Below are 25,483 nucleotides of genomic sequence, written 5' to 3'. Positions count from 1 at the left end.
TCTGACCCATCACAGCGTGAGAAGGGCAAGGAAATGACACCTTCCTAAGAAACTCCTGGCGCAACTAACCATTTGCTCATGACAGATGCCAAGACCAACTTGTCAAAAAGTTTGCAGCTTTGAGATATTAAATGCTGCATTTGTTTGCCAGGACAACAGAGCACTTGCTCTTCCGTTCTCCTCCTGGAAACAAATATTGCTGAACGCTTGTCTCTTATTCTGTGAACTCTACAGGGATACAGTTTATTCAGGTGTGTGAATGTCTTAGAGGAGTGAGAGAGAATCCCTGTAAATTCCAAACAGCAAACCCTGATCTTCCACTTTGTTTAAGGGACACGGTTTTGTTCAGCCATTATATTTAATGAGACTTGAGCATCCATGGATTTTGTTATCTACAAGGGATCCTGGAACCAAACCCCAGCGGATAACAAGGTCCCGCTGTAATATCATAGCTCATTCCTCTCCAGGCTGGGAACCCTCCAGATGTGTGAAACTACAGTTCCCATCAACCCCAGCACATCTGGAGGATACAAAGTTGGTAAAGGCTGATATAACACAAGCTAAGTACATCTGAGCCAATGTAGTGGTGGTTTAAGTGTTGGTCTAGGATCCAGGGAGATCAGAGTTCAAATACCTGCTTGGCCATGGAAGCTCACTGTGTGACATTGGAAAAGACACACTCTCTCAGCCTCAGGGAAAGGCAAAGGCAAACCCCCTCTGAACAAATCTTGCCAAGGAAACCCTATGATAGGTTTGCCTTAGGATTGCCATAAAGTAGAAACAACTTGGCAGCAAAATATTTCCCCCAGCAGACTCACATCGGTGCAAGAGATGGTCCTCATCTCCGATCCTTCACGTTATTTTCAGCCACACAGCTATGTCTATACCCTTCTTTTTGGTCTTCCCATCAGGCATGTAACTATACACATTTCAATTTTACATGTAAGGAACCAACCACCTTTATTGTCCCACGCATCTGTGTTCCAATAGAATGGATTGTACAAGTGGCCAGATACGTTGTGATTTCAGGTAGATATGAATTTTGCAGGAAAGTGTCAGGTAAAGTGCAGGTTTTAAGAAATTGGATTAGAGCCCTTGGGCATCAATAAGAACCACATTCCTAATAATAATAATAATAATAATAATAATAATAATAATAATAGAGACTGTTTTGTGTTCAGCTCACAGTGACTAGAGGTGAGCATGATTTTTCTGGCAGCGTAGACAAGCCCTTTGTTTATCTTTCCTGTTAATTGCATCCTTTTTATCCAAATGTCACCAATGAATTTATGCCTTTATTCTTAATGCTTAGTCTTACTTTAATGTATCCTTTGAACTCAAGGAGTCCAAAGTGGATTAGCCCCTGCTCTGGATCAATGCAGCATTCATTGTATTCAGTTGGTCTACTGTTTCTCAGTTGATTCCTGTCCATCTTGAGAAAAATAGGATTGCACTCCAAAGATTTCTTTAATTGCAACCCGATATTATACATTGTGCAACGCTATTACCTTCATTGCGACTTTGCTGCATATAAACATGTGCAGCCATTATTACAGGTTCTGGATCTTGTCTTCTGAATAGATTATACCAGTATCCAAATGCCTCTCGCTCCGTCATTGTCCAAGGAATGGGAACAAAGCAGTGAAAGCAGAATATTTTAATACATTGAGTCTCACTAGGAGAGCCGCAAGCCTAAAGGAAGTCATTATTTCAGCAAGAGTGAATGCGGCACCAAGATACATAGGACTATGTTCCTTTTAAGGATCCTGGGATGCATGAGAACTCAAAACCAGGATGAGCGTCTCTTGGGCAAAAAACAACAACAGAAAATTATTCTGGTCAAAACATCAGAGAAAAGTAGGAATTCTTAAGCAACTTTCAAGAGAGCCCCTAGAGTTTATTTTTAATAGTTGTTTTGCTAGTTTTTTATATATAAAAAGATGAATAGCCTTTTGTTAGAAACTAGCTGTGCTATTCCTAAACCTAAAAATATGTCTTTTATGATGTACAACATTCTATGGAGCCAGTGCTGCTGGTAAGATTTAGAGGCCAACAATGTATATCAGCCACATCTAGCTAACATGATAGTGGTCTGAGTGTTGGCCTATGACTCTGGAGAACAGGGTTCAAATCCCTGCTCAGTCATGGAAATCCACTGGATGGCTTTCAGCAAGTCACACTCTCTCAGCCATAGAAGAAGACAAAGGCAAAATAACTCATCTAAACAAATCTTCCCAAGAAAACCCATGATAGAGTCACCATAGGTTTGCCATAAGTCAGAAACAACTTGAAGGCATACAAGAACAAGAAGGTCTAGTTCTCATTCTCATTCTCTCTCTCTCCTCATCTGCACAACCTTTCTTCCTCTGTCTGTCTTACACGGATAGACAGAGAGTTTATTGCCAAATACCTAAGAGAACTGCTGCCAGTCATTGTAGACAGGATTTAGATACAGCAGAGGTCTCACCTTCCAGGAGGCAGATTTGGATGTTGTGAGAACAATTTCCATATCTATGGAGCAGTGAACCAACTCTGGGTTCGAGTCTACACTTGACAGGAGGTATCCAAAGTCCTGAACTTTAGGTCCAAAATAGGCTCAACACCTTGGGTGGCTCCTCTAAAACCTGGCGGCAGTTCACCCCCACGCATGACTATGGAGATTATCAGAGGAGGGACGTCTCGTCCCTGTCCCGTCGTGGGACACCATTTTGCTCTGCCATTATATTTAATGGGACTTGAGCATCCATGGATTTTGTTACCCACAACGGGTCCTGGAACCAAACCCCAGCAGATAACAAGGTCCCACTGTGTAAATTAAACTTAATAACAACAACAAATTAAGAACATGTGGAGGACCAAAGGCTAAGAACCACTGTTTTGGACCACAATAGCATCAACTTGTGCATCAACTTTGGACTCAGTTTCTTTTCTACAGCTGCTGCCACACTGCAGAATTAATGCAGTTTGACACCACTTTAACTGTCATGACTATATCCTATGGGGTTTGCATTTGTAGTGGCACCAGAGCTCTCTGACAGTGAAGGCTAAATATCTCAGAAAACAACACATCCTAGAATTCCATAGCATGGAGCCATGGCTGTTAAAGTGGCGTCAAAACGCATTAACTCTACAGTGCAGACACAGCCTTAGCTGCAGCTCACCTTCAGGGCAATGCCTACAGCAAGTCATTAAGTGTCAGGCAAATTTAGCTCTCCTTCTCTTGAAGCTTTCCAAGTGCAAGGTCTACCAGTTCCAAGTTTCAGCTCCCATGATGTGGTTTGGATGAACATCTCGGCGCTCATCAAATATTTAAAAGCCTAAATTGAGGATGGTGGGTGAGAAGAGAGGGAACAACAAAGCAAGTTGACTTGATTAAAACATTTTAGCTTCAAATGGGAAAAGGAGCTTTTGCATTTTGGAGTTTCTTTTAAGACCAGATTTGCATAATTAAATGGGTACGTCTCCAGACGCCCTCCGCAGCGTTCCCCCCAGAGGAGAGCCTGTTGTTCGGAGAGAGGAGAAGAAATGCTCCTTCCTTTTCAAAACTGTGCAAAAGTTGCCATTGCCTTTCCTACCTGCTGTTTCTAAAATGAGTTGTCACTGCTTGAAAATTCAGGTGACCGAAAAAGAAATAGAACAAAACGCTCCTTTCGCCCCCATTGCATGCCCCCACTAGGTTTCGAAGAAGCTTTAATTACAGGAATAATTGAACGGAAAGCTGGAAACAAAACTGGCTTAATTTGAGGCAGGGAGATGAGCCCATTTAAAACATCTTAATTGGAAGAACAATTAAAACAGCAAACAGAATATGAAGGGTTTTATTTTTATTTTTCAATGAAGACAGGAGGAGAGGAACCCAAACCCTCAGGAATGCAAAGGGGAAGGCGGTCACAGAGAAAACATGAGCAGAATGTAAAATGTTTCCCAAAGTTCATTTTTTAACTGCAGGGTGGGGGAGGAAGCCTATGAAACATATTGCACCAGCGCAGCTTTTATTTCTCCCAACAGTAGGAAGTTCCAGGTGCAGCCACGACAGGGACCGTTTCCTTGAAAGCAAGAGAATACTTGAGCATCATGTGTTAGCAGTATATAAGCGCCAACTACATACCGCACAGATCCTGGTGGAAGAGTGTCAGGCTGGATTGTGCTGGTTCGACATAATAATAATATAATAATAATAATAATATAATAATAATAATAATAATATGTTTTATTTATAGACCGTATTCTGCAATGTCATAGCGGGTGTACAGTAAAAATTGTAATATATACAAAATACAAGGTGACAGTTTTAAGGAGGGAGAAGTCTCGTCCTTCAGGCAGTCCCTGATGTTGCTTTGATCTGCCTGATCTCTTCCTCTGAGGCCGAGATGACAGTTGAGGGGGAGGAGCCTCTCCTTCAGTCATCTCTATCAATGACTTGGATGAAGGAATAGGGGGCATGCTTATCAAATTTGCAGATGACACCAAATTAAGAGCAGTAGCTAATACTCCAGAGGACAGGATCAAAATTCAAAATGACCTTAATAGATTAGAAAGCTCTATGCCAAAACTAACAGAGTGAACTTCAACAGGGAGAAATGTAAGATACTGAAGTAGAAAAAATGAAATGCATATAGGACGGAGGACACTTTGCTTCAGGAGACTATAGGTGAAAGGGATCTAGGAGTCCAAGTAGACCACAGGTTGAGCGTGAGTTGAGAGTGATGCGGCAGCTAACAAGGCCAATGCAATTATAGGCTGCATCAACAGAAGTATAGTGTCTACATCAAGGGAAGTAATAGTCCCACTCTATTCTGCTTTGGTCAGGCCTCACCTGGAATATTGCATCCAGTTCTGGGCACCACAATTCAAAAAGGATGTTGAGAAACTGGAGTGTGTCCAAAGGAGGGCAACTAAAATGGTGAAGGGTCTGGAAACCATGCCCTATGAGGAACATGCGTTTGCATTAGCCTGGAGAAAAGAAGGTTAAGAGGTGATATGATAGCCCTGTTTAAATACTTGAAGGGATGACATATTGAGGAGAGAGCAAGCTTGTTTTCTGCTGCTCCAGAGAATAGGACACAGAACAATGGCTGGAAAGTACAGGAAAAGAGATTCCACCTCAACATTAGGAGGAACTTCCTGACATTTCTGACTGTTGGACAGTGGAAGATGCTGCCTCAGAGTCTGGTAGAGCCTTCTTCTTTGGTGGTCTTTAAACAGAGGCTGGATGGCCATTTGTTGGGATGCTTTGATTGTGAGTTCCTGCATGGCAGAATGGGGTTGGACTGGATGGCCCTTGCGGTCTCTTCCAACTCCATGATTCTATGATTCTATTTCCACATTGTGGATGCAGCCCTTGATTTTGCCATTTTATATAAGAAGCACCATTTTACAACGCCATTGTATATAATGGGACTTGAGCATCACCAGATTATGGTATTCATAGGGGTTCTGGAACCACAACTCAGCACATACCATTGTATACACTAAATGATGGTGTCATAGAGAAGACAACATGGTCATCTGTGGGAAATCAGGTGTGCTGGATTTGGCCCTAAATCCTGAAATTTCCCCATAGATGGAGCATGGGGCAAACTTTATGTGGGCTAGCTTCATACAATCCCCAGGAACTCCGATTCAGTATAAAGCAACTTGCTGTGTTCCTAAAGCACTATTATAAATTACAGTTGAGGGAATAGTTAATCCTTCTGTGTCTAAGACATATTTATAATCCCAATAGAGATTTGTGGCAGATATTCTTTTCTGTTTTTCTGGAGCTGTGTTTCAATTGTTAGTTTTGGAATGAAATCCCGGATAAAAATCAAAGACATCAGCGGCTATATAATCCCATATAATCCTCAATGTGTACTCTTCAGTTATTTGAAGAAGGAGAAAAACATGTTATTTTAAGATGAGGATTTGGAATTAGTTTTGGTCGTCTTTCAAAAGTGTCTCGAAGCAAGGTTTCCAAAAGTTCCTTTTTCAGACCAATACTCCCAGCATTGAGGCTATGTTGCCTGGCAGATTTGGGGGCATATGCCATTTTCCCAAGCTCTGGAATCTGTATTAATTTGCAGCAAACTAGGAAAGTCCTAGATCTCCTCCCACTGCAGGATGGTTAAGGCGAATATAGATGATGGCTTTTATGACCAAATCAAGATATTGTTAAGAAAATGAAAGAAGAGAGGTAATAAACTGCACTGAGAGCCAGCATGGCACAGTAGTTTGAATATTGGACTATGACTCTGGATACCAGGGTTTGAATTCTGGGTCAGCCATGGAAATCTGGTCTCTTCCAACTCCACGATTCTATGATTCTATGACAATGCCTCTGGAGACCAGGGTTTAAATTCCAGCTCATCCATGGAAACCTACTGGGTGACCTCTGACAAGTCACACTCTCTCAGCCCCAGAAGATGGCAATGGCAAACCTCCTCTGAAGAACCTTGCCAAGAAAACCCCACGATAGGTTCACCTTAGGGTCGCCATAAATCAGAAAGGACTTGAAGGCACACAACACATACACATACAGTTCATCTAACTGTTGGAATGCTGCAAAACATACAACCTGTTTCTGTGTGTGTGTGTGTTTCATAGCTGCTGTGTGCGTAAGAGCTATGATCACTTTATCTTGCTTGTTGTTCTTGGATGCCTTCAAGTGGACTTCTGCTTATGGTGACCTTATGAATTGGAGACCTCTAAGGCCCTCTGTCTTCAACCACCATGTTCAGGTCTTGAAGACTCAGGATCATGGCTCCCTTGATTGAATCTATCCATCTGGAATGAGGTTTTCCTCTTCTCCAGCACCATGTATCAAATGATGTTTATTTAATGATGCATATTTAATGAATGATGTTTACTTAATAAATTATTGTTTATTTCTTGTTAATAAGTGAAAAGGAAGGAAGGGAGGAATACAGTTGTCATTGCTTCGCCATATAATGCAGAATTAAACTGCGGAATCCTGTGTCGCAAGGTGTAGCAATGGCTTCAAACTGGGATTAGATGAATTCATGAACATCAGGGTCATCCATTTCTCCCAGTCAAGATGTCCCCATATCATATCTGGTGTCAGAGGCAACATTCCTCTGCACATCACTTGCTAGTGAATATAGAAATGAGGTTTCTGTTGCACTTGTTCTGCTGGTGGGGTATCCAGACGCAGGAGAGTGGCCACATGTGAACAGAATATAGGAATAAACAGGCCTTCTGTCAAATCCATGGTTCTTCTGATGTCTTCCCTCTGTTTCTATGGTGAAGCCTTTTTTAAAGGTAAACTAGCAGATCTGGAGGAAGAGATGGAGGAGAATGAAAAAGAATGAGAGCACTGAGAGATATCTGGGAAACAAAAAACAAGATGCACAAGTTGATTTAAGATGGCTGTCCCACTGTGAAAATGTCTTATGTTTGCAGTGGTTTGAGTATTGGTCTGGGGCTCTGTTTAGTCATGGAAACCCAATGAGTGACCTTGGACAAGTCATACTTTCTCAACCTCAGGGGAAGGCAACAGCAAAGCTGCACCGAATAAATCTTGCTAAGACGTCCCCAAGATAGGTGTCTTCATTGTTGTTGTGTGCATTCAAGTCATTTCCGACTTATGGGGCCCTAAGGATACCCCATCATGGGGTTTCCTTGGCATGTTTTTTCAGAGTGGGTTTGCCATTGCCATCCTCTGAGGCTGAGATTGTGTGACTTGTCAAAGGTCACCAAGTGGGTTTCCATGGATGGAATTTGAACACTGGTCTCCAGAGTCATAGTCATAGAATCACAGAATCGTAGAGTTGGAAGAGACCACAAGGATCATCCAATTCAACCCCATTCTGCCATGTAGGAACTCTCAATCAAGGCATCCCCGACAGATGGCCATCCAGCCTCCGTTTAAAGACCTCCAAGGAAGCAGTCTAATGCTCAAATGACTATACCATATACTCTTGATAGGTGCCTTAAGGTCACCATGTCTTGGAAATGAATTGAAGGTTTATAACAACAGAGATCATTCTACTTCGTGGGAATCACTGTCAGGTTATAAGATGTACCCCAGAGTCCTTTCTACCATTTCCTTTGCTTTTCCTTGACCATGAAAAAAGGTGCATGACATCAAGCATGTGCTCTCAACGGCTGAATTTTGCGATTCAGCCCATAGCGCACAAAGGAAAGCCATGCCGCCTCTTTTCCTTTCATATCCGTCTGTCAACTAGGCGGCTGCTTGAGAAGCACATCAGACAGACTTATTAGTATTAATTACGGTGTTTACCTAACTCGCAAGCACTGCTGCATATTCAATCATCTTTATAAAACGCTTTGCCATCCTGGATGAAAGGGAGGAGAGGGAGGAGGGCCAAGCCTTACGTCTCACCGACAATCCCATTTGTCTGACTCGCGTCGGGAAGTCTTTATTAATCCATACGAAAACAAAGCAGGAATATTGTCGGGGAATAAAAGTCTTTGATTCTGAGAATGAAGCAGAAGAGCAATTAGGTGTCAAAGGAAGATTCTTTAATTGCTTCAGCCTCTAACACAGCCATCGTTTGTCTCTCTTTGTAATAATAATGCCTTCTTATTTTCAAATACCCATGTGCATAGCTATATATATATATATATATATATATATATATATATCCCAAACTGGTTTTGGTTTAGAAGTGCTCAGTTGCTTAGAAAGGGGTGGCTCAAGTGCATTTACAAGCAGCTTGCATATTGACATGTAGGCATGACCATTTGGATATCTCACTAGGCTTCTGTATTGCCATGGGTATGTTTGTGGCTTAACTCATTGGTCATTGTGGAAAACTATAGTCTGTTAGTGCAATGATGGTGGGGATGGATGGGAAACCTATCAAACTGTTACAATCCTGGCTGGGGTTGGAAGTTTTTTGGTGTGCATCTAGCAATAGTCAGAATAAATCGATAGCTTTACCGGAAGCGACTTGAAGGCACACAACACACATAGGGCACATTGTTCTTTTTAAAAACTTTGCACTCCATTTGGAGCAATTGAATTAAGCTGAGGACAAAGGGGGGCAAGGAGAGGAGGAGAGAGAAACTGGGATATTTTAAAAGCAGCGGTAAAATTTGGGCAACGGAGGCTTGGTCAGGACTAGGGCTGTCCCTTCCAAAATGGGACGGTCGAAGGGTAATGCGTATAGCATAGCAGAGCGCCAAACTTTCAACTGATAAAAGGAACTGATAAGAGGAACAACAGTAATACAGTGTCGCCTAGCCGTTAAATTGCTCTCAAAGAAAATCTGTTTTGTTGGGTGCATTTTTGTTGCCCCCTATGAGCCTCACTGAAGTCTTCAGCGAAGCCTAATTTAGTTATGGTGCTTCAATTTCAAAGAGTCAAGAGGATGGGAAGATTGGTCCCCAAAGGTTGATATTAAGGTCGCCGGTAGACAATGTAACAATCCCACTCCCAAAACCGATTACTCCATGTCAGGCCTCTTGTAATAAAGGACTTTGATTTCCAGGGGCCGCGGGTCATTTATCCTCCGAGAAGGCGAACGCTCCGACAGAAATTTTGTTCCCATTGTACTGAGCTGTTAATTTAGCCCTTCTGCCGTTATGTTCAGAGGCAGGGAAATTGGAGACGGCTGCCGCAGAATTACTGATGTATTCGGAAATCTGACTCCGGCGACCTGTGTTCCAGTGGAAATTAATTTGGTCTGGGATCTACAAACAGAACTTTAACCCTTTGTAAAGTCGGAGCACCTTTGCAAAGGGAGGTGCGCATGGAGGGAGAAGAGAGAGGACATTTTCACCAGACAAAGAGAAATGTCAGAGGGAAACCCATGTATGAATGGCTTCAAACCCAAGCATAGTAGACCTTTTGAGAACGCAGTTGGGCAACTAGTCAAAGCTCCATCCAAGGTTTTCCCAGGTACAATAACTGGGCTGCAAAGGTGGCACCTGCCCTGCAGAAATAATGCAATAGTATGTTGGCCATATAGCAAAGTCTGATAACATCCAAAATCCACTTAACAGTGATACTTATATGGTTTTCTGTGGGTTTTTTGGGCTATGTGACTATGCTGAAGATGCCAGCCACAGTATTCTCTGAAGATGCCAGTCGCAGATGCTGGCGAAACGTCAGGAATAAACTCTTCTAGAACATGGCCACAGAGCCCGGAAAACCCACAAAAAGCTATGGATGCCGGCTATGAAAGCCTTTGACTTGACAGGGATACTTTTATTGGGCCAACCAAAATGCGCAATATACATGTTGCAAGCTTTTGAAGCGCCACTGGCTTCTTCACCAGACAAAGGAGATGATGATGATGATGATGGTGATGATGATGATCATAAATTTTATCCCGCCCCTCTACGCAGTGCAATCGGGGCGGCTTACAACATTAAAATATACAGTCCATATCCCTCAATCCCCCCCTTAAAATACAATCAAACGGTTTACAATATAAAACATAACTTAAACATAACTTATAACTTAAAATAATAAATGACAAGCAACAATTAGGTTTCCTTTTTGGTAGCCGGGTATCGATTCAAGAAAGGGACAATTATGATCGCGGGAAGGACTTTCAGGCGACGGCGCGGAAAGCACAAATGACAGCAATCCCGTCATTGAAGCGGCATTGTGCATCAATAGGCGTTTGCATTAATGCAATACTGCTTCAATGGTGACATAATGGCAGGATCAGTGCTACGTTATTAAAGGCTTTTGCGCAATCGCTCTCATGGATAAGATAGGGATGCAGGAGCGATCCCATCCTTATTCCGTCTGTGTGCGATAATCTCCACAGTGTTAAAAACCACACAGGGGGGGGGGGAAGCTGAAGATGTTAGTCATTGGCCTGCATTTTATTGTTGTTGTTTTCAAGGACCCATTAAAAAGAATTCTCAGTAAACACAGCCTAAATAGCAGTCCTTTCTATAGCTGACCAGTGGGCGTGGCTTGCCGTGTGTGGGCGTGGCTTGCCGTGTGTGGGCGTGGCTTTATTTCTTTCTCCTCGCCTTCCAAGTAGAGCTGTAGGCGAAGGCCTGACACGCCCAAGATGTCGGTGAGCCTGGGGACATAGTCGTAGCCGCCACACTCAAAATGGCCGCCTTCAATAAGCCACGCCTACACTCTATTCTCATTGGACGCGCACGGCACGTACAACCAATCAGCGTCTTGGTTTCCTTAGGGGACAGAGAAGGCCCTCCCCTTTTCTCTCAGTTCTTCTTTTTCCAAGCCCGAGTTTCCTTAGAAAAGAACCCGACTAGAGTCCTTCGAGGCTTAGTATGCGCCGCTTAGGCTCTTGCTTGGCGGCGGCGCAGCAGCAGCGCTTCCGGTTCCTCACCCTCGGCACTTCCGGCCGGTTGCGGCCTAGCTGCGTCTCCATAGCAACCGAAGCCCGCTCGGGCCTAGTCTCCATGGAGGAAGCCTTGCGCCGCGCGGTGCCTCCGCTGCCGCCTTACGAGGCCCGGGAGAAAGTGGCGGCGCCGGCCGGGGCGGCTCTGGAGCAGCGCGGGGCGGAGTTCGTGGCTTACTACCGGGCCTTGGAAGGGCTCCGTCCGCGGGCAGAGCTGCTCCTCCGCCTGGCCAGGGACTTCGGCGTGGAGCACGGGAAAGTGGCCGAGGCCAGCGCCAGGGTCCTGCGGAGGATGGTGGGCGAGGAAGGGAAGGGCGACGGCGGAGGCGGCGGCGGAGAGGGCCTCCTCCAGGCCGAGGACCGGCTCCGGCACTGCCTCACCCCGCGCTACAGGGGCCTCTTCCAGCAGCTGGTCCGCCACGAAGGAGGGCTGCGCTTCCTGGTGGAGCTCCGCAGGGACCTGGTCCAAGCCCTGGCCGAGAGGGAGGCAGAAGGGCCCCACCTCCGGGTGAGGGACAGAGGGAGAGGCCGCCTTTCCGCCTTGGCTTTGCCTGGAACTGAATATTATTTATTATTATTATTATTATTATTACATTTTAATTTTTTTATTTCCACTTCTGAGAGGACTTCGTGATCTTCCTCCCTTCCACTTTTAATTTTTATTTTTATTTACTTTTATTTTTGTTTTATTTATTATTATTATTATTATTATTGTTATTTATTTGTTTATTATTTCCACTTTTATTTTATTTTTATTTTATATTATTATTATTATATTTTATTTTTTATTTCCATTTTTATTTTATTATTTTATTTGTTATTTCATTCCCACTTTTCTATTAGACAGAGCCCAGGAGGAGGTACACTGTCTAAATGACACACGCTGCCTCTTAAGAGGCCAGAAGATGCGCCAAAGATGCTCTCCTGTCCTCAGGACCATGGCTTTGGCGCTGCTTCCGGACTCTTAGGACGCATCCATCATTTGAACAGCAAACCTCCAAAGTGACCCAAAGCAGCTTTATTTTGGCCTCTCTGTTTGGGCCTCAGTTTCTAAAACGTCCCCCATCCCTGCCTTAGGACATGGCTATTCCTTTCTCCTATTTTCACCTCTCCTCCTTTTGTGTTTAAGCCTGATTTTTGTATACACTTGCCTTTCCACATTTGCAGCTTTGACTTCTGCAAATCTGATTAGTAATATGTTCCCTCTAGGAATATCTAGGTCCTCCAGCGCAACTCTTTGGCCAACGTTAACCGGAAGTCACAGTAAAGGACCTAGAGGTTCCTGGAGAGAACACTCCACTGGGCATTTGTAGCTCCTCCAGCACAACTCTGTGGTCAATGTCTGGCAGATGTTCATAGAGTCATAGAATCAGAATCATAGAATCGTGGAGTCGGAAGAGGCCCCAAGGGCCATCCAGTCAAACCCTATTCAGCCATGCAGGAACTCTCAGTCAAAGCATCCCTGACGGATGGCCATCCAGCCTCTGTTTAAAGACCTCAGAAGGAGACTCCACTATAATCTCCGAGGAAAGAGTGTGTTCCACTGTCAAACAGCCCTTACTGTCAGGAAGTTCTTCCTAATGTTGAGGTGGAATCTCTTTTCCTGGAGCTCCATTGGGTCCTAGTCTCTGGAGCAGCAGAAAACAAGCTTGCTCCCTCCTCAATATGGCATCCCTTCAAATATTTAAACAGGGCTATCATGTCATCTCTTAACCTTCTTAACAGAGTTGTCCTGGAGGACCTAGAGATTCCTAGAGGGGTGTCCTCTCAGGTAAAAACAAAGTCTTTTTATTATTCAGTTTTCCCACATCCATGGGGTCCTGTGCCCCTAACCCAGCGAATATGGAGGGACAAGTTGGAAAGATAGGGTGAAAAGATACAGCCTCATCTGGTCCTTTTGACAGTTGGCAACCGCTCTGTTTCTCTGTGTTCTCTGTTAAAATGTATTGACTTTGTATTAGAAAATGAGGGGGGGGGGAATCTACTACTCCATTTCCTTGGTGTTGGGGCCCATGAAAATGGAAGAACCGTAAATTTAAAACAAAACACTACTTTTTTACCTGAAAGCACACCTCTCTAAGAATTTTAATATTCTTAATATTATACTGGTCAAAGACTGAATAAATTCTTTTACTATTACTAATATTCTTACTATAGTTGGCTCTTGGAGGTGTACACCTCCTTTTCATTGTATGGTCTCTCCCATTAGAAACTATTGAGATCTAAGCCTTACACACTTTCTTACCTTCTGAACTCATTCACTTCTGTTCCTCTTCAGTTAACAGCCTGGTGTATCATTATGCCAAGGGAAACATTACCTCCTTGGCCTTGCATCTTCTGCTGCTGTTAAAAGCATGAGTAAAGGCCCTTAAAAAGAGTGACCAACTGTGAAGGAGTAAAACCTAGCTTTGTGGGGGATTGCACTTCAGATGGACTCCTTTATAGTCACCATGCCCTGGGATTAGCTACCGTTCCTGTGATTTTTACTTATTTAGTTATACTTCCAGTTCCAGTTTATTATTGTAGTTTTCAAGCGGCTGTGTTTTATCCTGTTTGTTCGTGTGTCCGAAGAACCCAAACGTAACCTCAGCCTGTCTACAGATCCAAATGCACATGAATGGTGAAGGAATTGGGATTCAGTGTTGGAGGAAGGATTAAGAACTCCGGTAGAGCCGAGCGTTTTGGGTTGTGTGGGGTGAAATATTTGACAGTAAGGTAGATTGCAACATACTGATAAAAGTACTGTATTTTCTGGCGTATAAGACTACTTTTTAACCCAGGAAAATTTTCTCAAAAGTCAGGGGTTGTCTTATACACCGGGTGTCATCTTATAGGGCAGGTGCTGAAACTTCTGAGCCAGACTGGAGAATCTGCAGTCACCGCATATGGTGGGGGGGGGGGGGCTCAAAAACGGCCGTGGCCACATCCCCACCGTATGCGACAATATGAAAATAGCTACCGCTCTGAGAGTCTTGGAGACAGGGAGGGCTGGGCAGGCAGGGAGAGCTGATCAATCCAAGCAGGCTTTGTATACAACAAGGTTTCCTGCTAAGTACCTGCATGTCATTTGAATTAAAATTACCATATTGAAATCAAATCTGATGTTTTTTTAATTTTTATTTGGTGTGCGTTGGAAGAGGGGTAGTCTTATACAGTGAGTATATCCCAAACTCTATATTTTAACTGGAAAAGTTGGGGATCGTCTTATACACCCAGTCGTCTTATACGCCAGAAAATATGGTACATAAGGGCTTCAGAGGCTGAGCTGGTACATATTTGCTCTCAACATCTGTAGGTCATTGTAGGAATGTAAACTGGAAATAGAGCAGAACATGCTCATGTAGGAAGAGGAGATCAGCTTTGTCACATGGCAATGTGCCGCCTGTGATATTTCTGAAAGGTACTGGCAGGCGCTCTTACCAGGGCAAAGTTTATGGGTTAGTGCCAGAAACCTGTTTTCAGCAGGATCAGAGCAGCACACAATGCTGACGTCCGACAGAGCTAAGAATATACTTGACTTAACCAATGTAGTACTTTGACACAAGCTCCAGGATGAGAGACTAGAGCGCTTGTGTCCATTGAGGTTTAAGGGGTTTGACCAAAACTTTGGCCGGGGGAGTTTATATAATGTCCCTGTATTTTTTTTTTGTTAAATAAAGTGGCCCTTCCCCCCCCCCCCCCCGTACCAGTCCCTCTATTTACACCTCCAAATATCTATTTCTCTTTCTAGGCATCACCAAGAACAGTTTATGTTTGTACATGATCAGCTGTTCGCAGTTACAAACATCAAGTGCCTGGTGTTAAGAATATTGGTCAGATAGCACAGCTTTCTTCATTCCTATTTGGCCTTTGATTCTTGCATTGGAAGTGAACTCTGATTTCCATGGCTGGGGGGAAAACATCACAGTCATCTTAATAGTTGGCTCTGACACCAAAGCACATAGTGCTTTATTTCCATTTGTCTGCAGGCCTGATACCTTCATTTGCTTCAGTGTAGATGCTGCTTTCTGAATGTTTGCCTATGCCAGCGGCTCTCATGAGGAACTGTATTAAAGGGTTGCAGCTTTAGGAAGGTTGAGAACCACTGGGCTATGCAGAAAAGAACGCCTGCCTTGTGTGGGTGCTTCCTAGTTGCCCAACCACCATGCCATAAGTGTTAGAATTTAAACATCTTTTCCTATCTGAGTAGTTGAAGTTCGGCGGGAGCAAACTGCGTAACCCTGAAATGTAATCTTAAAATATCACACTTCTCACATGTTAGCATGGCATTGCAAAGCTGAATCTCTAGAAGTGTCATCATGTAACCTGCTATCTTTAGTCCATGGCGGTGGGAAGGGCAGTCGGTTCCAAGTGGCACATGGAACTGGAGAATTTCCACTTGATCAGATGCGCAGCAAATGTTTGGCACTGCTTATGCAATGGGAGAGGCGTTACCATCTTCACTGTCATGACTGTGCCCCCTTGACCATGTGAGGTTAACATCATGGTCAGTATTGTATGTGGCCATTGGGATGGGGAAAAGTTGTCCTTCCCTGTGCTTGAATGTTAACTCAAGTGGAGCTTAACTGTCCTTCCACATGCGCCAGGAGAACAGGTTGTCCTCCTTGAACCTTTTGGGGTAATCTTGCTAAGTTTCATCTGCACACAAATACGATACTCTTATGTTTCTGTACAGTCAAGGTAGGATAGTAAATGAGGAAAAGTGAGTTAGGACTATTGCATTGCCCTGTTTTGAGAATTTCACTGTAATCTGAGGCTTATCGGATGAGACAGTCAGCAGCAGTAGTTTCCACTTGGAACATGTATTTGCTCTTTTCCCCCCCCCTGATGGTGCTACTTCTAAGTAATGCATGGCTGAGTATATTGCAGTCATAAATAAGATTGGTTTGCCCATCAAGGATACAAGGACTGTTGGGATATGACTGAACTCTATGTTTTTAGACATGATTTGTGGCCTTCATTTTGCTGGCCTCACTTGCATGACTCTGAGACTGAGGTCATTTAAACTCTCTCCATAATGAGCCAGTTGTCCTAAGCAGCAGTGGAACTAACCTATTCCTACAGCTCTGTGCACCTCCACAGAATAACTGAACGCTGCTTTATGCAGACAGTGGATGGCGGGTTTTACATTTTCAGAGGAGGCACATCCCTCAAAATATGGACAAATTTGTGTTCAAGGTTAGTATTCCAAGGTTAAGCATTCGCCAGGATCAAGAGCAATGGCCCAGAGAAAATGACTAGCCTCCTTAGTGACTAGTTGCTAAGAAACAGTAAATGTCTTCCTGCTGTATTTGTGGAAGATGATAGATACCTGTGACCTAGCTGCAGCACTTCTATTTGGGCATGTCTACCGGCAAAAGTTCAGCTCTAGACGTTACGGTAAAAAGAATTTCCCTGGGAGTATGAAAAATGTGTGTTGGTAGCATGGAGGACAATCTCTTTTTAAGCGCCAAGGAGATTTTTGCTTTTCTTTCAAAGCGTGATGTGCCCCAGAGCTCCTTTTAAAGTCTCATCGTCTATAATACTTTAAGCATCTCTGTGGTCAAAACAATTGTAAACCATGTGGACAGAAGAAAAAGACTGCTTCTTTAACAGGGGGAAAAGCAGATCTTAACACCAGTAAGCAGCTACTGGGCTTTATGATTTATTTAATGGATTGTGGAAATTCATGAAAGGTGTTTAAGAAGAATTGGTGTTATATAGTAGTTTGTTTGGGAGACAATGGTTCAAAATCCCTACTAGACATGGTGGCCTTGGTCAAGTCAAACTCTTTCATCGCAAGAGGTAGGCAGAGTCAAACCTCATCTGAATATATCTTCCCAAGAAAATCCTAGGATAAAGTCATTATCAGACAGAATTGACTTGAGGTCATATAACAAGAAGTGTAAGTAAAAGAGAACTTTGGGTCCATACAGACAGGCCAAAATAAAGCTGCTTCAGGTCACTTTGGAGGTATGCTGTTTAAATGACACACGCATCTTAAGAGGCCAGAAGCTGTGCTCCAGTTCTTAGGACTGAAGCATGGCTTTGGCGCAGCTTCCGGCCTCTTAGGACACATGCATCATTTAAACAGCATACTCCAAAGTGACCTGAAGCCGCTTTATTTTGGCCTGTCTGTATGGGCCCTTAGTCATGATGAGATGTTGCTTTTCTATATGTTCCAGCAAGGAGGATAGTTGACCTCAAAAAGTACCTTGAAAATTAGTAATTCAAAGTTCTGATTATCAAAAGTGCTCATTTAGTTTTACATCTATCCAGAAGATCCGCAGGGAGAGGCGGGAAATATAAATTAAAAATGTATTATTATTATTATTATTATTATTTATTATAATCTGTGCATGTTTGGGGATATCCATTATGACTTTCCTGAGACTAGAAGATGTCAAATGTTACCGAATTTAGCTTTCTTGTTTTCCGCATAAAGGCTAGGCCAGAAGGCAAGACAGGACATACCAGTATAATCTTCACTTATGGAGAGAGGCTTCAGGAAGGGACGCTCATACCTCCCAAAAGGTATAAAAACGTTTCCATCATCTTATGATTATGTGTCCTTTTGGCTTTTCCTTTATGCAGACAACAAAAATGCTAAAACTGGTAACATCAGATGTCTAGGTTTATTACATATCTTACTGTTGGCTTACTGTTAGCAGTTCTTAGTCTGCTATCATGACTGTTGTTTCTTCAGTGACCATCCTACTGAAATGTTGCTTCTTGAGAAACGTGTGGAGGACCTGTTCTTTCCTTTCTTTTGCAAGATAGATGTAAATGAGGTGGCATTTGTGGGCTGGGGGTTAGGGTTACGTGCCACTTGTGGAGTTCCAGCTGCCGTTCATATACAGAAAGGACTGCTCCAACTGTGAGTTTTCATAACTTTATCAGTTCTAAAAATGGTGGTGTTGGTCCTGGAAAGATTAACAACAATTAGGTGGCAATATCCTTCTTGGTGTGAAACAGAATACTGTAGAAGATAAGGAGCAAAACTTGTATTATTCTGTGAATGGAATTTTTAGAATCTGCCACAAGCCCTGATTTTTGTTTCAGTGAGGAGTCTTCTTCTGTAGGAGAAAGAGCTAATGCAATTAATGCCGTGGCTGGATTACTGTAGAATGAAATGTCTGTGGTATATATTATTCTTGGAGTCTAGCAGTGCAGTGTATTAAAGGATAAAATGTTGTTTTATGATATAAAAGCTTTCATTTTGGACTTTTGGAAGTAATTACCTTGGCTGAGAGAACTCTCTCTGATGTATGCCTTTAAGGACTCCAGTTTTTATTCTTGTAAGAGCACTATGGCAGATTTCTCTGCTTTGCTGAGATTATTTTGAGATCACAGTTCATGAAAATGTTAATATGCTCTGTTCCTTTTCCAATAAAGCTGCAAGTGGAGGAGGATGTCCTGTGGAAGTTTACTGATTCAAAAGTCTCATCAGCTGAATGCCTCCTGGTTGAATTGTTGCTTTCTGTAACAAAAAAAAAAGCCTTTGTGTATCTGTTTGCTTAAACTGAGATCAATGTCAGATGAATATAAAAATGGTTTCCTTTTATCTTTTCCCCCCTAATCAATTTACAAACACTTAGTTCAGCCACTTTTATACGGTTTCAAAGAATGTTAAGCATAATATTTCTATTGCTGGCAACCTAATTATAGAACAAGGAAGGCAATATTAACTGTAAAATCATGAAAGACTGTAAGCCTGCCCTGTTCAGCTTTGGCCTGAGGTCACTGATGTATCTCCACTATTTTGCATTTTTCTGTTATAATTATTCTCTCTCCCCTTCTCAAACAAGTTTGGTTTAATCTATCTACAACAAACAGCAATGCAGTGCCAGAGAATTAAGCTCCAGGGGAGTCTTTGGAAAGCCACTAACTGGCTGCAGTAGGAAATGCTCCTGAGCTCAGTCACAGTCTAGCCATAAATTGCAGCAAATTCAGGTACCAAAGCAGACAGAAGAGCTGCTTGTTTAAACAAAAAAACCCTTTCCTCAAGAGGTTGAACTTGGTTGATGGTAAACTCTTAGCAGCCGATATCCCTATAGAGCAATGGTTCTCCATCTGACTTTGGCAAGAGTGATCACTTCTAGCAGCTGTCACTTACCACAGTTCTCATTGGTGCCTTAATTTCTGTACGCAGGCACTTTGTATGGGGGTTTTAACTTCTAATTCAGTTCACGTCCTTTGCTATAGTAGGAGGGGGAAAAATATTATGCCAGAGGCAATTACAAAAATATTTGCCAAGGTCCTATATCATATGATGAGATTTTATCAGCACGGACAGGGCTAAGATCTCTGCAGTATCCCTTCATCATCTTCCTGCCACCTCCGTATTCCACACATGTGGCAAGTGGGAGCTATAATTTTGCTTGATCCTGCATTGCCTTTAAATGGCGCAGCAGAGCACATTAGCAGATGGTGGCTGCAATGGGTTAGGAAACTCCCAGAGCAGCACTTGAGAAGTACTAGCATAGAGACTGGATTGTCCTTGCCCCTTTTTTTCCTTTGTGGAAGGGCCATTATGTAAGATTTGAACAGCCTTAAAGATGGTTATGTTGCATTACATTTAATGATTCATCCTATGCATCTGCCATAATGCTCTGGGGGATATATATATATATATATATATATATATATATATATATAGTGTGTGTGTGTGTGTGTGTGTGTGTGTGTGTATGTATGTATGTAGGCCAATTCTACATTACTTCAGCATAGTGTAAATATCTCCTAGGGGAATTACGTTACCCAGTTCCTGCAGTGAATAGTAACACATCAGAACGTTTGTGATGGCCAGGGTGCATGGCTGACAAACCATTGAGTCAAGGGTAAAACTTAGGGTTATTTAACAAAGGATGTAACGAATTAAGCAAAGGAAAACAATGTAAAAAAAAAGAAAATTCCAGCAGGCATAACTGTTTGTGTTCATACTAAAGGCTGGATGGATGAGAGAGTAGAGCGGGGTCAGTGCTTCCAAGAAAGATTACACTCTTGCCTTTCATCAGGGGATGGTTCTTTAAGAAAAAAGAGTTAAAATGTACAATACTACTTACATTGACCCATGTATACGTCGACTCAGGTTTTTTGGGTCAGTTTTGTAACCTACATTTCTAGGCTTATACATGAGTATATACTGTACAGTACTAGAAAAGACAGTAATGCTTGGCAGGATAGAAGGCAGTAGGGAAAACAGGAATACTGCATTCCAGATGGGTAGACTCACTCATGGAAGCCACAGCCCTGAATCTGCAAGAGCTGAGTTGATGGTAGGGAGAATTGGAGGTTTCATTCATAAAGTCACAAGTTGAAATTGACTTGATGGCAGTTATCAACGACAGTGTTACTAACAGGAGCAAGCCGCAGAATGTGAACTTGAAGCTAAATCCAGTTGAGAGAAAGCACTTAGAATTTGTATTGTATCTGCTATCTGAAATGAGGCAGGTAGTAATCTGAAAAAAGATCTGTTCAGCAGTGGCACTCAGTTACATGGAGCTCTCTTGCCAGACAAGCTCATCTGTCTCCTGTCTGCTTATGTACTAGGTACCAGACTCTGTATTCCTTGAGCTTTGAACTTTTTAATCTGTGGCTTAAACTCTACTAATTGTTGCTGGGTATTTTAAAGGTTGAATGTGTGATTTTAGCATGGAGTGCTTTGGGAGTGGTTGGGAAATGGTATAGTAATACTTGAAATAAAAAGGGAAGAGGTGGAAGGTTTAACTTCATAATGTATATTGATTATCACATGGGACTCAGTGAAATTCTGTAGACACTTATCCTATGGCCTGGGTGGGACTTACTGCTGTGCAAATGGAAAACAAATGCTTCTTGTAGTCACAATAGTATCTGTTTATGCTGCTGCTGCTGAATTGGTGAGATGCAGTTTTCCTCTTACTCTGTTTCTAGGAAATGAATGGAGTGCTAAAGAACATGCTGTCGGAATGGTTTTCCTTGGGCTTTCTAAACTTGGAACGAGTTACATGGCAGTCACCTTGTGAAATACTTCAGAAGATTAGCGAGTAAGTGCCAAGAATTATTAAAAGGTGTGTGTGTGTGTGTGTGTGTGTGTGTGTTTTATTTTAGTTCAAGCAGTTCTGGGGTCATCTGTGGGTACAGTATATGTGCAAATTCAAGATTGCATTGATGTTTTGATAACTAAATATGTGAAGGAAAGAAGCTTAATATGAAAGAGTAACCAGATGTCTGTACAACAGTGTGTCCCAAACTTTGGACCTCCAGATGTTTGGACTTCAGAATTCCTGACTGCTGGCCAGGCTGGCTGGGGCTTCTGGGAGTTGAAGTCCAGAACACCTGAGAGGCCAAAGTTTGGACATCACTGATGCACAGTATGTTTAAATGTAATCCCCCCCCCCATTTTGTTTTTAGTAGTGAAGCTGTACATCCTGTTAGAAATTGGATGGATATGAAGCGCCGAGTTGGTTCTTACAGAAGGTGCTACTACTTTGCCCATTGTGCAATACCAGGAGAGCCATTGATTGTTTTGCATGTTGCACTTACAGACGAGATTTCCAGCAGCATCCAGGTATAGTTAATTGAATTTACTTGTAGTCACTGCTTACTCCACTGTCATAGAAGTACTAACTTTTATGTTTCTCTTTAGTGTCAGCTACCTCCAGTACGGTATTGTAACCTGCTTTGGAAACACCACCATGTTGTGCATAGTATTTGGAGAGTTATGGCTGAATTGAAAATGAGTAAAAGCCCAGCTATGTATGCAGAATAAATAAGTCAATTTACAAGACTGTGGCCTGTACTGGATACGTTTGCTTTGGGGGATGTGAAGCTGTTTCTAATCATGTCAATTTTTCTGTAGGCCATTGTGAAAGAAATTCCTTCTTTAGAAGAGGAAGATATGAACAAAATCACCACTGCAATTTTCTATTCAATCAGTTTGACTCAACAAGGCCTTCAAGGTGTGGAGCTAGGGACATACCTTATCAAGCGAGTTGTTAAGGAACTGCAGGTATGTAGAAAAGTTACTATTGCTTACTATTCACTTAAAGTATTTAAAACAACGTACAATGTAAGTATTCTAATTGAATAGAAATTTGACATAGTTCTTGGAGTTCCTATACTTGAAATACAACAGGTTATTGCATTTCAAGTATAAGAACACCAAAGCCAGGTTATTCTGTCTTACTCAGTGTTGTCTTTTATACTGGCTAGCAGCAGTGCTATTCATGTCAGGAATCGTTCCCAACCCTATGATATACCAAAAATTCGATATGCATGGGACCTTCCTTCTAAGGTTATTCAAAAGGCCTGTGTTGAGGAGTCAGTATTCAACTTGTTCACTGGACAGTGCCTAAGGGCATTTTTACATCTAAAAGTATTCCTTGGCTTCAGTTGAATTGATGTTTGTAAAGAAAATCAGTACAGATTCTCTTGGTCCACCAGTTCATTACTTGTCAGCTAGGGTTTTACATCCACTTATTTCTTAGCAGCTGCTGAAATTCTTAGCTAATTTTAGCTCTTACTTAAGCAGAGTTAGATAATTTTTAGTGGTTTATAAGAAAAATGCCCCTCCTTCCCCATTTCCCCTGAGGAGGGAATTGACGAAGAGAGAACAAAATTCAGAAGCATGCAAGTATGGACTAGTTGACTACAAATGAGGTGATAAACCTAATATATAGCTATAGCTTATTAGTGAGATAAGATTTTGCTGTTGAATGCTTTTGCATAGAAAGAAAAATAACATTTTTCGTGAAGCTTTTAGAAAGCCTTCGAAAACAAATCTCCCAGAACCTTTATATGAAAGGATGCTTTTTTTTAAAGAAAGCAGTAGCTTCCAAAGCTTTTGTTGAGATCCTCCTGTTTGGAGACTACTTAGCACCGATTCATGCAGGGAAAAAGCCACAAGGTGACTTTTCTTTCATCTTACGTATGTGACATTTCAAAACATCTTCAGTGTGGTACGATTTTAAGTAGCCTATTCTGAAAAATTGTGTTCTGGGGCATAATAATGTGCTACCCAGGAGTCCTGTTGTGAAATCACTTACAACATATGCATATTGGATGTGAAAAATCCCCCTGTGACCTTTCCACTGCACCTGCCATTGTGTGAATCAAGTTCCCTCTCAGAAACACCTAGACTAAATGTTTTGTGAGTTTTCCCCTTTGGTACAAGTCCAAGGAGAAATTCATTTTGTGAGCAAGGTATGCCTTAACTTTAGTTTAAATCAAAAACTTAAGAATTTTCTTTATTAAAAGTGCAACCTGCTCATTTAAATGCCAAACTAAATTACTTGTTACTGCTCCATTTACTGTGGTTCATTCCCGTAGATATTAATGTGTTGTAATACATTTCTCATGACTGGATCTCAACTATCCTCTGGGGAATAAACAATGTAGGGAAAATAAGATATATCATTATTTGCTTTGTTTTTGCTCATCTATTTGATTAATTCCAAATCACTTAATTTCAAGCTTCTGTGACTTTTAATTTCCTAAGAAAAGAACATGTTAAATTATTGCAGTTGTGGATATGTCAGAATGTAAGGAGGCATGTTTTAAGTCTTTGAAATGCAGAGGTGTAAATGTTAACTATTAGAGTTCTTGAGCTGTATGCAATTTTGTTTTCAGTCAGGAGACTTCTTAAGAAGAGAAAGCATGAGAGAAAGCGCTAGAAGTTATTTTAATGGACTTCAGTACTACAAATTGTCATGATGCAAAAATTTATCATGGTCAAAGACCAGTACAATTTTCCAGACAACAGTACTTTATATAGTGATAAGCAGCAAAAGGACAGAGCTAAAGGAACTTAAATACACATGCCTGTATCTACTTACATACCAAAATATCCAGTATAGCATTTAAAAGAAAAATCCCAGTGCATTACTGTTCCAACTATTTGCTAGTTGTAATCAATTTCCTACAAGTAATGGCAGATGCCACTTTGTGTGTAACCTTCAGATCTGACAATAGGTAATCCACAGAAAATGTGTTAGCGCTCCCTGGATTTTCCTGGAGACGTGGCGTAATAATGTCAAGATGCAAATCAAAAAGAAAGTACAGTGAATAGTACATACTTGATACTTTCAACACACCTGTGTTGCAAGAACATAAACACGTTTGGATGAACATATTACAAAACTTTCCTTCCAACAACATGGAAAACATTATGCCTAGCTAATGTAAAAACTCTTCTATATTTAGTATTTGGTAGATAAGACATATAGTTTGGGATTTTAATATCCTCCTATACTTTCTATATCGGGGGTAAAGTACCACTGTAGTTCAATGATTTTGTAACGCAGTGTCCTTGGTTCGCTGGACAACAGTTTTCTAGTGTTCATGTATCCCATGGCCAGAAAAGCACTAACAGAGGAAGCACGATTTTGCAACTTTGTGGACAGAGTCACTTTCCATTTAGACTGAAAGGGTAAATCAGTGTCAAAGGGGCCAAATGCACTGGAAAGACATCAGTTTTATCTAATTTTTTTAATGCAATCCTCTGTTGTGATTTGCCCTGTCTCTAGCCTCAGGATAATATTGCAAATGCATGTTGGTATTCCTAACAAGGCTCTCAAAAATGATGCCTCTACAACAACAAAAGGTGCAAAATTGCTGTAGTCACATAACTGACAATACAACATCTGTGCTGATTCCTTGTCAGTAAAGACTTGAATGGCTGCTGGAATAAATTGGCCATTTTTAGTATAAAACAGGGAAAGGGGAGCTGAAGTATTCTCTGAGCATTTGTAATGGCACGAATTGTTTGGGCTTTCCATGGTCTACTTGAGGGAAAGGTGATACCCAAATAACTATAATGGTTAACCTGTTTAATTTGAAAGCCACTAATTTACCATTTATGCTTGGTTTTCCTCCTGCTGAAAATTAGAACCTTAGTCTTAGAATACTTGAAAGATAATTCTTCATTGCCCTAAGAAGGTAAAGCACTTAAGAACAATAATTGATAATGATAAAAGCACAGTGTCATCTATAGATGCCAAGTTTAATCAGGATTGCAACCAGACTTCCCTTGCAAATTAACCCTTAATAAGAATGCTGAATAAGAGGTGAGTTAGAGACATTCCTGCTTCTTCAGGAATTCATGCCATCATTATTATTATTATTATTATTATTATTATTATTATTATTATTATTATTATTATTATTATTATTATTATTATTATTATTATTATTATTATTATTATTTGTATCCCACTCTTTTCCGAGAA

General features: G+C 41.7%; 1 protein-coding gene and 1 long non-coding RNA gene across 2 annotated transcripts in view; one reads left to right on the top strand and one right to left on the bottom strand.

Moving 5' to 3' along the window:
• Nucleotides 1-6,840: 6,840 nt before the first annotated feature.
• Nucleotides 6,841-13,694, bottom strand: LOC121914263. Its single transcript, XR_006100513.1, has 3 exons — nucleotides 13,540-13,694; nucleotides 8,240-8,436; nucleotides 6,841-7,271 (listed from the first exon to the last, which is right to left on the bottom strand). It is a non-coding gene; the product is annotated as an uncharacterized LOC121914263 (long non-coding RNA).
• MLYCD (malonyl-CoA decarboxylase) overlaps nucleotides 10,985-25,483 on the top strand; it is a 19,332-nt gene continuing 4,833 nt past the window's right edge. Inside the window, exons 1-4 of the mRNA XM_042437541.1 lie at nucleotides 10,985-11,802; nucleotides 21,189-21,301; nucleotides 21,669-21,825; nucleotides 22,117-22,266. Of these exons, the coding sequence (XP_042293475.1) occupies nucleotides 11,224-11,802; nucleotides 21,189-21,301; nucleotides 21,669-21,825; nucleotides 22,117-22,266 (999 nt within the window). The 5' untranslated portion in view covers nucleotides 10,985-11,223. The remainder of the gene's footprint in view (nucleotides 11,803-21,188; nucleotides 21,302-21,668; nucleotides 21,826-22,116; nucleotides 22,267-25,483) is intronic.

The sequence above is a fragment of the Sceloporus undulatus genome, chromosome 8 (assembly GCF_019175285.1).
Source record: "Sceloporus undulatus isolate JIND9_A2432 ecotype Alabama chromosome 8, SceUnd_v1.1, whole genome shotgun sequence".
Taxonomy (NCBI): Eukaryota; Metazoa; Chordata; class Lepidosauria; order Squamata; family Phrynosomatidae; genus Sceloporus; species Sceloporus undulatus.
Note: the sequence above shows the minus strand (reverse complement) of the source record. Positions and strands in the feature narration are given on the sequence as shown.